General features: G+C 40.8%; 1 protein-coding gene across 3 annotated transcripts in view; it reads left to right on the top strand.

Annotated features, from left to right (window-relative positions):
* LOC109464643 (calmodulin-A-like) overlaps positions 1-17,208 on the top strand; it is a 19,186-nt gene extending 1,978 nt beyond the window's left edge. Inside the window, exons 1-7 of one of the 3 annotated variants that reach the window (XM_019761652.1) lie at positions 5,496-5,729; positions 13,483-13,565; positions 13,986-14,016; positions 14,522-14,665; positions 15,482-15,611; positions 16,145-16,260; positions 16,899-17,208. In XM_019761652.1, coding sequence (XP_019617211.1) covers positions 13,512-13,565; positions 13,986-14,016; positions 14,522-14,665; positions 15,482-15,611; positions 16,145-16,260; positions 16,899-16,957 — 534 coding nt within the window. In that variant the 5' untranslated portion in view covers positions 5,496-5,729; positions 13,483-13,511 and the 3' untranslated portion in view covers positions 16,958-17,208. Of the gene's footprint in view, positions 1-5,495; positions 5,730-13,478; positions 13,566-13,985; positions 14,017-14,521; positions 14,666-15,481; positions 15,612-16,144; positions 16,261-16,898 lie in introns of those variants that run through there. The other 2 variants (XM_019761653.1, XM_019761654.1) reach the window with 2 other exon arrangements.
* Positions 17,209-17,961: the final 753 nt, after the last annotated feature.

Below are 17,961 nucleotides of genomic sequence, written 5' to 3'. Positions count from 1 at the left end.
TGAATACCTGATATGTGACCACAGTAAGCATTACATAGAAACCAAGTTTAGTTATCTCTTACCTAAGACTATACAGAACGTTCTTGGTAAAGTCAGAATTATGACCTCTTGAGGCCGTCCCGTCTAAAAAGGTTGTTGCTGTAGAACTCAAAGGTATCGATCCAACAAACGTTTAAGAAAAAAGAGAATATAAAGTAACTTCAAGGCTTATATTGCCCATCTTGAATTTTAAAAAGTGCAAAAAACAGCCAATGCTCTGTTTTTGCTCTGTTTCTTCTTCCGTTCCACACAACGACGTGAATCAGACCGTCTTTCACCATAGTAATGCTTAGGTCACATTTCCAAACCGGGGCCCGGCCGGGCAGTCTTTTGGAACGAAAAGTACGATACAAAAGACAACAGAGCATAAAAAAAGTTAAAAGGATAATCATGAGTACAATTTGTGTATATTCCTGATAAGAATTTTTTATTTTTCGTTCATACAAACAGCCCGGCCGGGCCCCGACTTGGAAATGTGACCTAAGCATAACTGGTGTTGCGTTACATGATGTTGCAATTTTACAGTAGGAGGGATTTAGACTCCTGTCACCATATATGTGAATGTGTTTGAGCAAGCCATATGATTATGCATTTGCTTTGCATATGTTACCTTTTTAGTGACTACATGTATTTTTTTCGTCTCTTGAAAGTGAAGTATCAACGTTGTCAGACGTGGGTTTCCTAAATATCAGAGTTCGATTCCTGAATTGAAAAAATGATTCTGTCAACAGCCTTGGCATTCCCTTTACCGCAGACTGTCGGGAATCACATTAGGGTCTGGTAGGAGATGTACAGCGTGACGGAAATATCAGAGGGTCTTGGTTCTGCGCCAAATGTACATATAACATTTCAAAAGGCGTCAGAGGCAGGGGATTGGAATCACTCTCGAACACCTTGTAGGCGTGACTGACATTAGATCACATGTCTGTGCCGAACCCGGGACATCTGCGGAGATAGGCTCTACAATTCCACGTGTAAATTGACTAAGGGGAGATACCACACCATGATGTATTACCAATCTATGTTCCTAAACTATCCACTTGCAAACTCTTCTAAGGCTACAGCAAGTAAATTTTATGGATGTCATCCTCCGCAGACTCGAAATCTAAAACGATAGGGCGAAATAAAAACAAGGCGGGCTAAAAAAAAAAAGATTCCTACATTTTCAAATTTTGACATCATAAACCTCGTAGCGTTGAACAAGAAATGATACCTATATGTGCATCAATTATTGTGCAAATGGTTTTGATTCAGTGGGAAGGAACATCACATATACACAGCCACCATCACATATAAAAGGAATAAAACACATCCCTGCATCAGTTTAGTAGTGAAAAAGACAAACCAATAAATCAGAGCCTTTTCTTGTCTCCTCTCTTCATAGTTACATGTATCTGCCATCCACCTTCCGGCACGGCAACAGACATCTTTGCCAATTTCCGGCATGTTGACCACTGTCAGAGGGCAACAAAATTTCTTGTTTTATTTCAAAATCAGGCGAAAATTAATGCGCGCGTAGATGACATCCATAAAAATTACTTACTGTGGCCTAATCTTCTAATCCCTGACATTCTGAATGTATCCTGAACTTTCTTCGCTTTTTGTGGCAATCTTTATTTAAAGCTTACTTGAGAACTTTTATAGCCATCTTTATAACGTTATAAATGTTGACAAATGTTACATACATAGTGATTGATATACATGAGAAAAGAGTCGTAATTTGATACAATAAGGATGAGTATATGACATTGACAACCAGATGGCGAGATATCAAAACTGGACGGTCCGCTGCAGCACCCTAAAAGGTCGCAAGGGGGCTCAAAATCTGTTGATGTTTCATCAATACCTACCCATCTACCAAGTTCAATGATGATATGATTCATTCATAAGTTCTTGATCTATTGTGATAAACCACATACACGCACAGGTGCAAACATACACAGAAACGCTACTAACAATACAACCTTCTTGGCGAAGGTAAAAAGCCACAAATAGGCTGAAAATCATTTCGACTACCAAGTTTCATGATAATCTAATCATAACTTCTTGAGTTATCGTGCTAAACATACACACACACACGCACACATACAAACGCTATCACAAATATTACCTTCTTCTCTAAGATTTAATTTAGATTCAGGTAAGCAATATGATTCCAAACTTTACTCTTCGCTGCACCACTGACGTTGGTCCATTGTTCGCTGCACATATTGTGTATCTAAACTTAGCCCGAAGTACGAAAATTCCATCACCGCCTGTGTTAGGTGTAAGAAGCGGCAGTAACAGTCCCGTACTCCGGCCTTCACCTTAGACATTTCCCGTCGGGCGGACAGGATTAGACTTTCCGAAAATTGATCCGTGCGGAGGAAATTGAAGAAGTTCTCGGTGGCTCATCTCTGGTTTGATATGTCATGCACGATCCGTCACCTCGGGAATGGGATGCGAGTGTGTGTCTGTCTCTCTCTCTGGCCATAAAAACTTTCAGTGAACTTGGATAGAAGTAGCCTCCTTCGCAAACTTGTGCGGTGGTGGCGTTAATTTAAAGGCATCCAGTGCAGTTTTTTGATCTTGGAAACCCTATTTTTCAGAGCCAAAATTCTACTCATTTACATGTATCTACATACTGAGTTGAAACCACACTATCCCAATATATAGTGACCCTCATGGAGCAAACATTCCCCAAATTCTGACGGAAAATGGTTACTGGAAGGGCCCTCGGCTGATTTTTAGGGTACCACCCAGAAAATAAAGGACCCACCTTGGGGCTAGCCAAAGTATGAAATGCTGATTTAAATGTGCCAATGTGAAGCAGTATGTGTCAATATCATAAAGATTGCCTTATTCAGAATATTTTCAGTTTAGCTGCCCTGAAATCTCATAAATTATTAGCGCTCCCCTTTAATTTTAGGGGAGCGCTGAAACGCAATTTTTATCATCATCATCATCGCCGCATTTGAGCAAGGTCGGCCTAGGTTGACTGGTATTCAGCGAGGTCGGTTACTGTTCAACTGCGCCAGCTGAAAATGTTTAAAGCATTCGGGAGTGGGCGGGAGGTTGGGCTATTGTTGGGGACTGACCAAGGTTGGGTGGTGATATTTGGAAGTAGGTCAGCAGTGGTCGCGGCGTGGTTGGCTGTCAAATTTGACTCAAATTTAACTCAAATCCTATTGGAAAGTCCGGCGTGGCCTACCCAAAACCTCCACTGGTTGGAATTAGGGGGAAGGTTCAAAATGTGTGACAAAGGCTTTGAAATAGAACTAGGAAGAATAAAGAAGGTTCAGTCGAGGGGCGAGGTTTCTTTGATCTCAGAATTGATTTGAGCGAACCCACAGATCGGTGACCTCAATTGACCTATTATGATTGTGTCTCACTGGCTGATGGCGTTTCTAGAGCGGCAAAATTACTACATCAATGATAGTTAGCCGTTCTGATGTTTTCTTATGCCTGGGTCACATTTCCAAATCGGGGCCCGGCCGGGCTGTTTGTATGAACGAAAAAGTAACAATTCATATCAAGACTATACAGGAATAGTGCCCATGATTACTATCAAAATAAAATTCTGTGTTTTATTGTCTTTCATATCGTACTTTTCGTTCCATAAGACTGCCCGGTCGGGCCCCGGTTCGGAAATGTGACCTCAGCATTACTCAGTACAAAGCCACGCATAGGCCATTTCTAGGCACTGAACTAATTAACGTCCTTCGTGGTCTGCAAAAGAGAATTCAAAGCCTCCAGACATAGTTTTAGACATAGCTATAGTTTTAAACAACTACCTTTCATTGTGTAGATTTTAGTTATTTTATACTCTGTTTCAATGTTCTTTTATGTTTGTAATTTGCAATTATCCACCGGTCATACATTTCCAATAAACTTCTCTATTGATATAACGCTAGCTGCAGCAGCATCTAAGTCAGAAACATGTAGTGTAGACAAGCTGTATATTTTTTGCTGTATCATAACGTAACATGAAATTGGCAATATGATTGTTTCAAGCACTTGAATGCGTTAATCCAGAACAAGACGTATAGGCATGTTTTCTGCACTATAACCTCGTAGGGTTTTAGTAAGACAAAGTCGTTCTCTAATGTGAGCTGACAGCCAATAATCGGGACGCCTTGTACTGTATGCCGTTCTCATCCCCGCACAAATTACGACCAAGGTTTACAGCCCAACCGAGTCCCGCTTTGTGCATAAACCCCTGCCGCTCGGACCGCTCGTGTCGCCGTCTTGTAACGAACCGAGCTTGTTGTTCATCAGCTCTGGGGTCGATCGTCGCTTTGATGTTCCGGACTGCCTCCCACGGGAAGATAGCCGCCGTCTTTGAAGTTTGATGGCCCGACGTAATCACAGCTTCTGTCAGCTCTAGTTCTGTACCCAGTGTTGCTCATATAGACGACTTAGACGGTAGATTGTAATACACCCACCAGTCTTTAATGTGGCTGCGAAGGGCAAAATGAGCTCGTAAAGGAAAATGTAAAAAGTTTCGATCAAGTGCAAGGACGGTTATCAGAATATATCACAGCAACACTTTGAAACACTTTCTGTATAGGGTGCGTCGATGAAGGTTAGACATCCAAGTAATGAGTCAAATTTGTCTCAAACTTAACTTAAATTTGATTCAAATTTAACTTAAATTTGACTCAAATTTAACTCAAATTCGACTCAATTCGTATAGAGTGTGGACGGCAAGTTGGGCCATGCCATGGTTGGTTGGCGGTTCTGTAGTAGGCTAGCATTTTTCGGGCGTGATTGGGAGTCAAGTTTTCCTCAAATTCAACTCAAATTCGACTCGATTCATAGACTGCTCCCGAACTTCAGCCAACCTTGGTTGGTTTATGGTCAGTGGAAGGTTTTAAATGTGTGCCAGTGGTTCAATGTTATCTAAAAGCCTTCGTCGAACGCTACGGTCAGAATCTATTCCTCTCACCCCCCACCCTTAGCCCCTTCAGGAATAAACCACTTTGTTCGCTACAGCCACCTAATCAATCCGGTCCCTCCGAGCCGCGGAAATCATGCCGGTAGAATCACCCCGCTCACCTCAGGTATTCATTCTCAGGTTTTGGTCGATTGAGCTACGTTTGACGCTGTGGAAAACTGCTGACAATTGCAGGACGCTGTATATATCATCACCTCATATAACCCCGTGGCTGACTCTAGCTAGCGTACATCAGTAGGAAAGCCAACCACCTGTAAGAAAAACAAACTATCCCCAGTAGTGTTTTTCTAAGTTTGCTGTAAGTGGAGGCTACGGAAGGGGTTTGCAGATCATTTTCATTGCCACTGAAATTCTTTTTTCAAAGCAAAATTGATCAGTTTGAAAATTTTTCTACTTGAATTCACTCTTGTGGAGATGTTATAACACTTGATTTGACTTAGTTATGCGGATTGAATAAGTATTCCCATAAACGCCTTTCACAGCCACAGACCACGTGACTAGGCTGAGAGCGCATGAGCTCGCATGAGTGAGGTTCGAGGAATACGCTGGCCGGTATTTTCGAGTTGTCTTTCCGCTACCAGGGACTCTACTGTCACATGACAGTACGTCATACCCGAACTGTGCATTGACAAGGGGTGAGGCTCCCTTCACGTGTGTCGTCACTAGAAAGTAGAGCGTGTACCGGGAAAACACTTGAGAGCTGCCCGCCTGGTACAAGTAGGACTGCCGGCGATACAGACGCACAGAGATCGGGGTAAGCTCTCTCTTACCAACCTTGCTGTTTTGTTTTGACTTTATTGACGGCACAGTAACATGTGTATGTATATACAGTCTGAACATTGGAAGCAGAACGTGGTGATTTTCATCGCTTCCGGGTGTTGGGTACACTTGTAGATTCTTACCGCAAACGTGAAAGATTTCCCGGTAGCTTTAAGATCTAATTTTCACCTGACAGTGTGCGTACGTTGCCCACTTAACCTAAATCTCCAAGCTATAGAACTTGGAAGTAACCCAGGTTAGTTGTGACGAGGCAGCGTTTAAGACAGGCTCTAGGATATACTCTGTTAGATAGGGGAGGGTTGCTGCTATCCCCATACTGACTGGTCGCAGTGTTTGTTTAAGGAAAATACCTGAGACTTGTCCAAGCAAGGTGAGGCCGTGTCCAGTACTATAGTAGGATAACATTACACCGCCGGCACAGAATTTAAGCCCCTGTCACACACAGCTTGACTGGCTGAGTACTGCCGAACTCCCCCCAACCATTTTTAGGGGTAGGTCGGGAGCAAGGTCGTCTGTCGTTGGCTGGTGTTTCGAAATCCCCAGAAACCAAAATGTCTACTAAGAGTTTGTCTTCTAGAAATTACAATATCTACTAAAAGTCTGTCGTCTAGAAACCATAATGTCTACTGAAAAACTGTTTTCTAGAAACCAAAATATTTACTAAAACTGTCTTCTAGAAACCATAATGTCTCCTAAAAGACTGTTTTCTAGAAACCACAATGTCTACTAAAAACTGACTTCTAGAAACCACAATGTCTACTAAAAGACTGTTTTCTAGAAACCACAATGTCTACTAAAACTGTCGTCTAGAAACCACAATGTCTAATAAGAGACTGTTTTCTAGAAACCACAATGTCTACTAAAAGACTGTTTTCTAAAAACCAAAATGTTTACTAAAACTGTCTTCTAGAAACCATAATGTCTACTAAAACTGTCTTCTAGAAACCACAATGTCTACTAAAACTGTCTTCTAGAAACCACAATGTCTACTAAAACTGTCTTCTAGAAACCACAATGTCTACTAAAAGACTGTCTTCTAGAAATCACAATGTCTACTAAAACTGTCGTCTAGAAACCACAATGTCTACTAAAACTGTCTTCTAGAAACCACAATGTCTACTAAAACTGTCTTCTAGAAACCACAATGTCTACTAAAAGACTGTCTTCTAGAAATCACAATGTCTACTAAAAGACTGTTTTCTAGAAACCACCATGTCTAAAGAAAGACTCTTCTAGAAACCAAAATGCCTACTAAAACTGTTTTCTAGAAACCACAATGTCTACTAAAAAGACTGTCTTCTAGAAACCACAATGTCTACTAAAAGACTGTTTTCCAGAAACCACAATGTCTACTAAAAACTATCTTCTAGAACCACAATGTCTAGACTCTAGAGATCTACTGAAAGACTGTTTTCAAGAAACCACAAAGTCTACTAAATTAAACTGTTTTCTAGAAACCACAATTTCTACTAAAATACTGTTTCTAGAAAAACAATGTCTACTAAAAGGCTGTTTTCTAGAAACAACAATGTCTACTAAAAGGCTGTTTTCTAGAAACGACAATGTCTAAAGAAAGACTGGAGTCAGTCAAGGGAGGGGTTCCTCCGTAAGCCCGCTGGAATGATGATGCACAATGAACTAGCGATACAGTATGCTCGCCCAGGCTATTTTCAGTCAGTGGTCCTTACTTCTGTCAGGCCAAGCGTAAAACTAGAGGCATGACCAAAAACGTCACTACAGGTCAAATTCTTCAATCATGGAGTGGAATAACACCAGATGAACACAAGGTTTTTTGCCCGTAGCGTCTCTGTTTTGACAGTGTTGCTGTTTTGTTATGGTCCAAACATTTCAAACACGAAGTCCAGGAAACAGGAAAAGACAGTGTTACGACTGAACACAAGATCAGGTATGAATGGGATAGATTAGAGATTATTCATCTACATTTAATGTCATGCAATGGTCGCAAATTTAAAGGCTTGTAAGATTTTGCTTTGAGTCAGTTGTTCTTTGACGGTGGACGTGTTGAAAATATAAGCACCTCATTGAAACGCGAGTGAATGGATACTGAAAAAAAGCTTTAGATATGAAACCGTGCGCAGTTTGGAGCTCACTTGCACCAGTGGCGATATTCTTTAGCGAACTTTAGGGAGTTGTCACAGCATTTTAGTGAGCCAGTTCGCCCCAGTTCTTCTGTGGCGGCGACCGTGAAGGGTTGAGCACCACACGACAATGCACGCTGCTATCGCTGGGTTGCATTTGCCACAGCAACTAGACATGAGAGAGAACGCTACCATGCTACGTAACAAATCTTTCTACTATGTTTGTGTCCTTCTCACATAATAAAATGCACTTCTGACGACGCAAAGTATCTGTTCAAGGCTTATAGAAAAGGAATACTTTCTAACAGCCACAAAGATAAACTTGTAACGCATGTAGTATAATTGTAAAAAAAAATTAGCGAGGTCATGAAATTATTTTATTTCGCTCCACACCATGGTACGGATGAAATGTATTGTTTTCTCTGGTGTTTCTTCTTCTTCTCCTCCACCTACCATTTCTTTAAATGGATTCGGTGTCTTCCTTTTTTGGGTCAAATGACCTGACATTTGGAAGGGAGCTAGAGTGTGAACCTTAGACTTTTGGAAGAGTGCATTTTGCATGAGGTTTTTTTTTCGAAGAATCTGTTCTTGTAGGGGGTCAAAATGAAAAAAAAATTCATTTCAGAGTGGGGTGATATTGTAAGGGATGTTCCATTCTGCAAATGGTTGATATGGAACGGTTGATTTTTGGAAGAGATCGGGTAAAATATGTTGTACAAATGTTGGTCTTTCTAGTTTTGTAATGTGCTTCCTTTTATTTTATAGGGTCATCACTTACATAGATATTGCTGTACATTGTCTCAAGTAAATAAAGGTATACATTTTACTATTACCGAACGCAGAAGTTGTCTATTAAGCAATATTATGCAACACAGGTGCAATGGCCAAGTGGGTAGAGTATTCGCCTTGCATTCGGTAGGTCGTGAGTTCAATCCCCGGCCGAGTCATACCAAAGACTTTAAAAATGGTACATACTGCTTTCTCTGCTTAGCATTCAGCATTTGAGACGGAGTATGGGAGTTAAACACACACCACTACCAGTGGACTAGCTCCCTGCTGTGGTGACACAATTGTGTGGCCCAGGGGCTAAAGAAGCGGAGATGGGCACCGCCATATGCAAACATGCTAATGATTGCGGGGTGAATTTTTTATTTTAACTATGCAACACAGACTCTGTGAGAAAGCTGTGAGTAATTATAATGAATAAAGACCTTTATTGTACATTTATGTTCTACAGAACTAAGTACAGGTCGCATGGGTACAGAACATGAACATAAACATATACATTACAAATATATGAATATATAAAAGTGTAAATAAATGTCTAATTTCTATTCTTTTCAGCTTCATCTCGCTTGGTAGTGATTGTATGGATATATGCGGCTGTGAAATTACTTAGAGTAGGTTTATCAAAAGTTAAAAGGAATTATACAAATTTCTCTTTACTAGTCAAATAACTAAAGTGGGGAAATATACTTAATACATGGCTAAAAAATATGAGTCTATCTTTACTATACAAGGGGCAATCTATGGTGAAATGTATTTCATCTTCGATTCGGCCTAAACTACAGAATTGACAGTCTAAGTAATGTCGGCAGCGCCACCGTACACGGGTGCAACCTTCGGTCAGTAGTGTCAGATTTCCTGATCTGTTTTGTAAACATGACACGTTTTCAAGCGGCAGTATTTAGTCAACATGCATCAGTGGAAACGATCCGCCAGACAGGTCTCAAGTGTTCATCTTTAGAGTCTGCATTGAAGAGGATAGATCTCTGAGAGAACAATCTACTAAAGTTCACCCTATCTGGTACACAGAACGATACTTTTCATAAATTGTTGTCATGTCCAACTCCCATATCTGCCTACATAGGTCTATTTCTGTATACTTCATTCCACAAGCGGGACCAAATCATCAATACATAACAATATTGTAACATGTACATGTCTATTGTATCAATACTAATTTGTAGTATTGTAAGATAGTTTAGTTTTGTAGTATTGTTGTCTTACTGCCACACATTGTGCCATGTACGATTGTCGGGCAATAAAGTTCATTCATTCAACTGATGAAGGTTAGACATCCAGGTAAACAATGCTCAAGGGCAATTCAAACTCTACTCTACTCGATGAAATACCGAGATTATTTCCGAACGTTTCGAGTGACGTCTGTCATTCTTCTTCTGCGTCACTAAAACCAAATGACAGAGCTTGTAGTAATCTCCATATTTTATCTAGCAGCAAAGTATGAATTGTCTTTAATAAATGGATGAAGACCTTTATTGTACACACATACCCACTGGGTTAAGTACAGGTCACAACAAAAGGATGGAATATAGATAACGTTACATATATACATCGTCAAGTAGCTACAATCAAGTAAATTCGATTTCTTCTCGTTTCTTAGTAATGGCAAAAATGTAAGAACAGATATGTTTCAATACAGAAGGTTTGTCTAAACTCGCTCATTAGAAATATAAATTTATCTGTACAGCTTAGATGTATGAAGAAGGGGAACATAGATTGTATCAGATTATAAAGTTCTGCTATCTTGTTGTGGTATAGTTTAAATTCTATTACCCATTTTTTGTCATCTTCGATTCTTCCTAGATCTATCAAATCTACTAATGTGTTATAAAATAAGTTATAGTTCAGTGTAACGTCCTTGTCCTTTATCTGATTTATCAGATTTAAAAAAAAACACTACTGTTTACAGTCATCGATTTTCGCCTCTACACAATTAGTTGGCGTGATCCACCTTATTGGTACACTTTCAGTAATAACGGTTTTATATGGATCGCTTCCTGAGGCGGTCTTCTACACAGAGACCTTGGCATTTCCGATACTTTATTCAGATGCACAGGAGCAGGCCTCGAAAATAAATTTTCTTCCTACACAGCACGAAAACAGACATTTAAGCAAACTGTAAAATGTAATATGTAAAGAAGTGTTAAAGTTGAGACTTTACGACTTCGTAAAGGCTGCTGAAATGTCAATTCCGCCTTTCCGTCACCTTTCAGTGTGCTTAGATACGACGTAAACATATTTCATATTATTACGCTTCCTTTACAAATCCTATCGTCCCAGCACTGTCCCAATTGTCCCGCAGAATGAGTATGAACTGTCCCAACCTGTTTTTTTTTAAGTATTGTATGACTTCAACTGGAAGTCAAATGTATTTTACTTATGTTCACTCCCAGACGCACTATAATTGCAGAGTAGACAGGAAATTCGGGGGGACTTTCCGGATCCTAAAGTCAGGACGTGTGCCTGATAAACAAAAGAAGGGCGGGCTGACATTCTGATGTTGATTATTTTTCTATTGTCCCAAAAATGTCCCAAAGTGTCTTTTTAGTTGTCCCAGCCAGTGGTCAGTGGCCTTTGGAGCTACTTTAATTTCGATCCCTGGCTTTATTCCACAGCAGAGAAGCACGTGTGCACTTTTACACCCATCTCTGTTGCTTGCGGTCATGTAGGAAAAATCGATAAATTCCAATTTTCCGTCATCATTGCCTGAATCGCTTCAGTTCCATTAAGAAGAAATAAGTTTTTTTTTCTTTACAACTTTTTCTTTATTCCTTGGGGGTATTTCAGGCTTCTGGTATCGTTATCATCTTCAATACGTGTAATGTAATGCATTGGTATCAAATATGCTGTAACCAGTGATTATCAATTCCCAGTCGGCATTTTGTGCGAAACTGAATCTAAAGCCAGTGCATTTTCCAAAGTTGAGCTGTCACACTTAGACGGGCATAGCTTCCCGAACACTGCTGAATACCCCCCTACCATGGTTGGGAGTAGGTCGGGAGCAAGGTCTGCTGTGGTCGGCTGGTGTTCGGTGAGGTCGGCTGTTGTTCGGCAGCGACAGCCGAATGTTTCAAAACTTTAAAAACATTCAAGCGTGGTCAGGAAGTTGGGTCATGGTTGGCTGATTTTCGGGAGTAGGTGAGCATTGTTCAGGGGTCAAATCTCAATCAAATTTAACTAAAATTTGATTTGATTCGCGTCGAAAGGAAGATGTGGTCTAAATCTGGTCGGGCTGCCTACAACCTACCGCCCACACCCTGGTTGGTTCCTGGTCGGGCGAAGATTGTGAATGTGTGACAGGCGCTGTACTTAATTTGTACAGCAGGTCCCTAGCAACGAAGGTCATTCTGTTCTAGAATTCGTGCCGTGGTTGGGGACTGGTTTGCTGGTGGTTGGGAGTAGGTCAGCAGTGTTCTGGAAGTGGTTGGCTGTCAAATTTGACTCAAATTTGATTCCATTCGTGTTGAATGGTATGCTTTATCGGATTTGACTAGTCAAGAACTTCAGCCAACCTTGTATGGATGTAGTCTCCACCTGACTCATTTGCAGGCTGAATTAATTGTAGAAAAGGGGATATCATTGGCTAGAGATGTTGGCCACCAAGAGAAGCTTCATTTGCACATGCAGGCCGATTTCTACTATCTATTTAGCCTGCAAAAGAGTCTGGTGGAGACTAGATGGACGGATGGTCGGTGGAAAGTTCTGAATGTGTGACAGGCTAGGGTCTTGGCGTACCCCCAGCCGTCTTATACTATTCCCCACCAATTCTTCTCGTGCCTTGCGATCCACTCAGGAAGATTAGGTTAACGTATTGCAGGTATCGATTCAGCCGTGTTGTTTCCTTACATGATATCCGTTAGGACCTGAACCTGACTGAAGGCGTTTTAATTACTTTTTCTAATTATGTAGCATTTTGATTGGTACCATATTTATCAAGGGGGTTAGTCCTTACAAATCCTTAACAATGATCAACGGTTTGTTACAAGAAAGGTCCATGTTCATGAACAGTTTTAAAAGTAGTGACAAGCATGCAAAAAAAAAGGCAATCAGCTGGGATGGCAGACTTCGCTCCCTTACCCATACACACAAACGCACGAACAGACGCACACTTGTACGTACTTATACAGATACAGACGCACGCACACGCGCACACACACACACACAAACACACACACGCACGCACGCACACACAAACACACACACAGCACTCACAGCACACACACAAATTAAGACAGACTAGTCTTAAACTTATCTCCTTCAGTAAAATAGTATATAAAGAGGAGACATATGTACACACTACCAACTGATCTTCGCAAAAACAAAAACGGCATCTTGTCCTTCTAGCCAACCCCCGTTGGAAAAGTCTGTTAGTAATAGATGCGTCTTTTAATAGTGGTTCCTGATATACTGACGATAAAACATGCTTGTCACGATTTGATAGCGTCCAGTTATTAATGTATCCATCTCGCCTCCACGGACGGTAGTTGGGGCATATTTAGGATCGATATTAAGTTTTAACATTTATAGATCTTAACTGGATTAGTTTTCATGTGAAGTTTGAAGTTTATTCGCATGGGGGTGCTATTTACCTATTACGTGTACTGCACTTCGTCGTTACGTGAACTCCTCGAGAGCCTTTGTTCAAGAGAGATTTTTTAACCCTCCTAAAATGTGGTGACTCTGCCATGGGGAATGAGAAGGATTAAAAATTACACAATATTAAACATTTCATGGCGAGGTCTGAGATCTCCAAATTTTTGTTTCTAGTGAGTCTGGGAGGGTACAAACTAACTCGCTGTGCATGTATACCGTGTGTGCAGGCAGGCAGTGTGACGTAACGGTGAGGACCAAGTATGGCGGAGCCCAAGGTCAACGTCAGGGTCAAACCTGAAGACTTCGCAAGAATGGTGAGAATCAAAAAAAGTTTAATATGTAATTTTTTTTTACTGTGACTTCCTTTTTCGTCTTATAATTACACACCTTGTTTTTCTATATTCACCTGTTTGCGATAACAAAACGTGTTATGTTTTTGGTTTGGTGCATGGGGCCGCCATGTTTTTCCCATGATGCCGAGGGAGAGGTGTATGATGGGAAGGAGCGTGGCTACTTGTATTTGTTATTTTTTCTGGTGATATATGCTTGTGAAGAATCATTGGAATGCATACATGGAGGGTTTTTTTTAGTAGCACAGTCTTGTGATCTTGTCGGAAGCTAAAGGACGGCATGATTCTAAATTACGGGGGTTAGTATGTTCGATAATTTATGTTCTTGATGTCTTGACGTTCTTAGACTTTGTATTAAGCGTGTTCAATTTGTTTTTATTCCAGACAAAGAAGTTGACGCATGAGCAGATTATGGGTACGTATTAACCATACAAGGCTGAAAGAGAGAACGTGCGAATTCTATAATAATTTATATGTTGAAAACGAGACATACTTTTTACTCGATTGTACATAACATGAAGATGAACGCCAGTGATTTTAAAGCAAGCTTTGAACTGAAACTGGAAACTTGTCTTCATGAACTGGAACTGGACTGTGCAACTTTGTCAAGGAATGAGGCATTATATTTCGTGTATTTTTACATAATTATGTTTACCTTCGCAAAAAGAAAACATATTCTTCCTCTCCCTCCACTTCTTCTCCAAACAAATCATATGCCAATGACCTAGACCAGGCGTCTTTGTCCATGGTAACTGGTGTTGTAGCAGACACCTTGTGGTGTTGGGTACCATCATGTATCAGGACAGAGCTAGAGAGACTCGTCACCATTGTTTAGGCTAGACCATGTAAAGGTGAACATTATACATTTGCTTTGTAAATGTCACATCTCTAGTTCCTTACATTTCGTGTTCGTTTTGCAGAGTTCCGTGAGGCGTTCAGTGCTATAGACCAGGACGGGGACGGAGTCATCAGGTCCAAGGAGCTGGGGAAACTGATGCGGGCCATGGGGGAGAACCCGACCGAACAGGAGGTGGAGGAGATCGTGGTACAGCTCGACCTGGACGGTCAGTCAAACCCCTGTACTTCTTTAGAAGACCAACTCCCCTGGCATCTTGATAAAAAGGCTAAACGTTCTGTCCAACACTAAGTAAATTGGAACTTACCCAAATTTTCAACTAACTCCGTCAGTCTTGTTCACGGAATGGACCCGTCTACTGCAGCTTCCGGGACGTGACGTCGGAAACACGTGATTGCAGCAAAGGGTCATACGTGTCAGATAACCTGTGTCGCCCCCCGTCTCTGTTCAGTGTCGGACGGTTGGCCCTTGGCAACTTTATTTGTCTATTTGGCCAATGTTTACTCTTTTCAGACACTTCTGAAGCCAGGTAGAGACTAGCCAAAAACACGTAGAAAATGTGATACTTTTGTAATATATTAATGCTCCTTTTGAATGTCCAATAGATGTTATCGGTGTCTAAAGCCCCTGTGAAACATTCAGAACCTTCCCCTTAGCATATAGTATTTCGGCAGAACGCCTCATATAAGTTCGTAATCGCGTATATAAGGTTAACATTCTGTATGTAGTTTCCAAATGTTATATCGGAAAAGATATCGTCTGTAACAGACAAAATTCTGACTAAAAATCCAACCCAAACCGTGAAAAATCAGGGTTTTGCGTACCCTCCACAGCATGCCAAAAACTGGCGGTTTGGGGGGTCTTAATGGTCTTTGGGAGCTCTTTATAAGCCAGTTCTATAAGCCTGCTACGGAAGCTAGGTTTTGCGCAGGCACAGTACGTTCTGTCGACATGCTCCAAACATCCAACTGCGAATGCGTTTCGCGCACGTTCTGTGTCGTAACCAGGTGTCTTCCTGTCACAGGTGACGGGACTATTGACTTCCCAGAGTTCCTGAACGTCATGGTGAAGAGGCTGTTCGCATCGGAGGATCAGAACGAGTGGCTGAGGAGCGCCTTCCGCGCCTTCGACATGGACGGCAGTGGGTACATCAGGTGGGTACTATCAACTTGTGCCACGATATGTTTGATGTGTTACGTTCACCAGTCCAATGGCCAAGAGTGTTCGCCTTGCATTCGGTAGGTCGTGAGCTCGATCCCCGGCCGAGTCATACCAAAGGCATGGTACATACTGCTTTCTCTGCTTAGCACTTAGCGTTTGAGAAGAATGTGGGAGTTATAAACACACTACTGCCAGTGGACTAGCCCCCTGCTGTAGTCATTGCACAGTTGTGTGGCCCAAGGAACTTCAATTGTGTTAATAATAATGCCTCTTTTATACGCAAGTTACGCAACGGAATTTTTATTCAGCAAACATTTCGGTGACTGTCTCTTACCTTTCTTGGGGCAATTCTGACTGGTACAATAGCACGGCACAGATGTCACTTTAAACACAACGTATAACATGCCTTTACTGAGGGACGAATATAATGTGGTGTAATAGACGTTGGTTAGCTTGAGGAATGAATACACTTTCCTTTATGAAATCGTAGTTTTGTTACATGCTAACCAAGTGTGTATTTTTCCAGCCTGCCCGAACTTGAGCACGTGATGACGGAGATGTGCGACAACATCACAGACGAGGAAATCAAAGAGATGTTTGACCTTTTTGACGTCAACAAGGACGGAAGGCTCAGTTTCCAAGGTGTGTGCAAATTATGTTGGACAAAAAGACGTTGAAATAGAACCATTTAAAACGAAGTCTCGCGAGAGCACACTCGCGAACGAACGTGATCTTGCACGAAAGCGAGGTTCAGGTCCGTACGGCCGTTCCATCTGACAAATCTGACACTGAGTCTACAATGAGTAGTCAAAATGACCTTGCTTTTTAAGTACTCATTCTATATTTCTCAGAACAACGGTTCGATCCTTGTCCTGTTGAACAAAAATATGTTACTTCTTCTAGTCTCTGCTGAAGCTTTGAGTATTTCTTATTATCCGATTCAGTATTGCAGAATTTATGAATATTGTTTCTTCTGTTCTTCTCCAAACGTAAGGTCAATAACCTGGACCAGACTTTTGTTACCATGGTAACTGGTGATGTAGCAGACGCCCTCTGGTTTTTGGTGACATTATGTAGCAAGACAGAATTGGCGGAGGGGGATGGTCACTATATCTATATTTATATGAACGTATATATATATATGAACGTGAAAAAGGCCAAACAGAGCATGTGGGTAAATGATTACATTTCCTTTGCAAATGTTATCTCTCTAGTTACATTTGTATGTGCTCTAACCTGTTGTGCCTGTTTGTTTTTTTTTTTCTCACGATCCACTCCAGAGTTTTCAACCATTCTGAGACTAGACGACGACCAATCGTGGGGACTATCGAAGTCTTGAACAAGACGCCAACGCCGAATCAACTGCGCTTAGAACAACCTGTGATTGCACTACATGGACACTGTATACGGCAAATATTCAGCGTCGATGATGTTCATGTGATACATTTACCGTTAATTGACCTATAATTTCTCCTATATCTTTTGAATCCTTTTGTTTTGTTTGTTTGTCTGTTTGTTTGTTAAAAACTACATCGCACCAATGACACTGAAATACAAGATTCGAAGTACCCTGATATAAGAAAAGTGTTACTTTTGTCAAAACGTCTTCGTTATTGGTATCATGCAGTATTATATGCCATGTATGTATGTACGTACATGTATACCAATATAAGCCGTGTTAATTTCAATAAATCACTTGAGATGCACATTATACTTTTCATGTACACATACTGTAACCTGTATGTCTACCTACAGTCTTAAATGAAATTCAATCAAACTATTGTATCCCAACTTCGGTAACTCAGTGATTCTATTTGCAAGTCTATAGTATTACACTAGCTTACAATAGGTAATATAATGACAGGTATTTTAAGTTTTTCATGGGGTTATATGGTGTAATAGTCGCATGCCCATAGCAATGTGTATAACTATACACAAAGATTGAGGTACATGTACCAAAAGAACATTGTAAGATAAAGACATTCATAATATATCAGCGAGGTAAAGAAAAAGGTGAGGTAAAGGAAACAGATGTATATTTTTATGGTATTGGTTTATTTATCTATTAAGACTTTATTTCATTGGCCGTAATGTTATATTTGTAACTCTTTTCTTGGAAACTATAGCACAATGTCGCTCTAATATTATTTGAGGTGTCTTAACAGGGTGTATTTGTATGCTGTGGTGTGACGTCCATGAAACAACGATAGCTTAATAATAAAACCTTCATTTGTGAAATGTCAGAAACTCATCTTTATGCTTTTTAATGAGTTTTCAGTGTACGTGGTTAAGACAAAATCTTAAAGTTGAAGCATGTATACACAATATAGAATAGGCGTATTG

The sequence above is a fragment of the Branchiostoma belcheri genome, unplaced genomic scaffold (genome assembly GCF_001625305.1).
Source record: "Branchiostoma belcheri isolate BF01 breed outbred unplaced genomic scaffold, Haploidv18h27 scaffold14, whole genome shotgun sequence".
Taxonomy (NCBI): domain Eukaryota; kingdom Metazoa; phylum Chordata; class Leptocardii; order Amphioxiformes; family Branchiostomatidae; genus Branchiostoma; species Branchiostoma belcheri.
The sequence above is the reverse complement of the archived record's forward strand: the minus strand, read 5'-3'. Positions and strand labels throughout refer to the sequence as shown.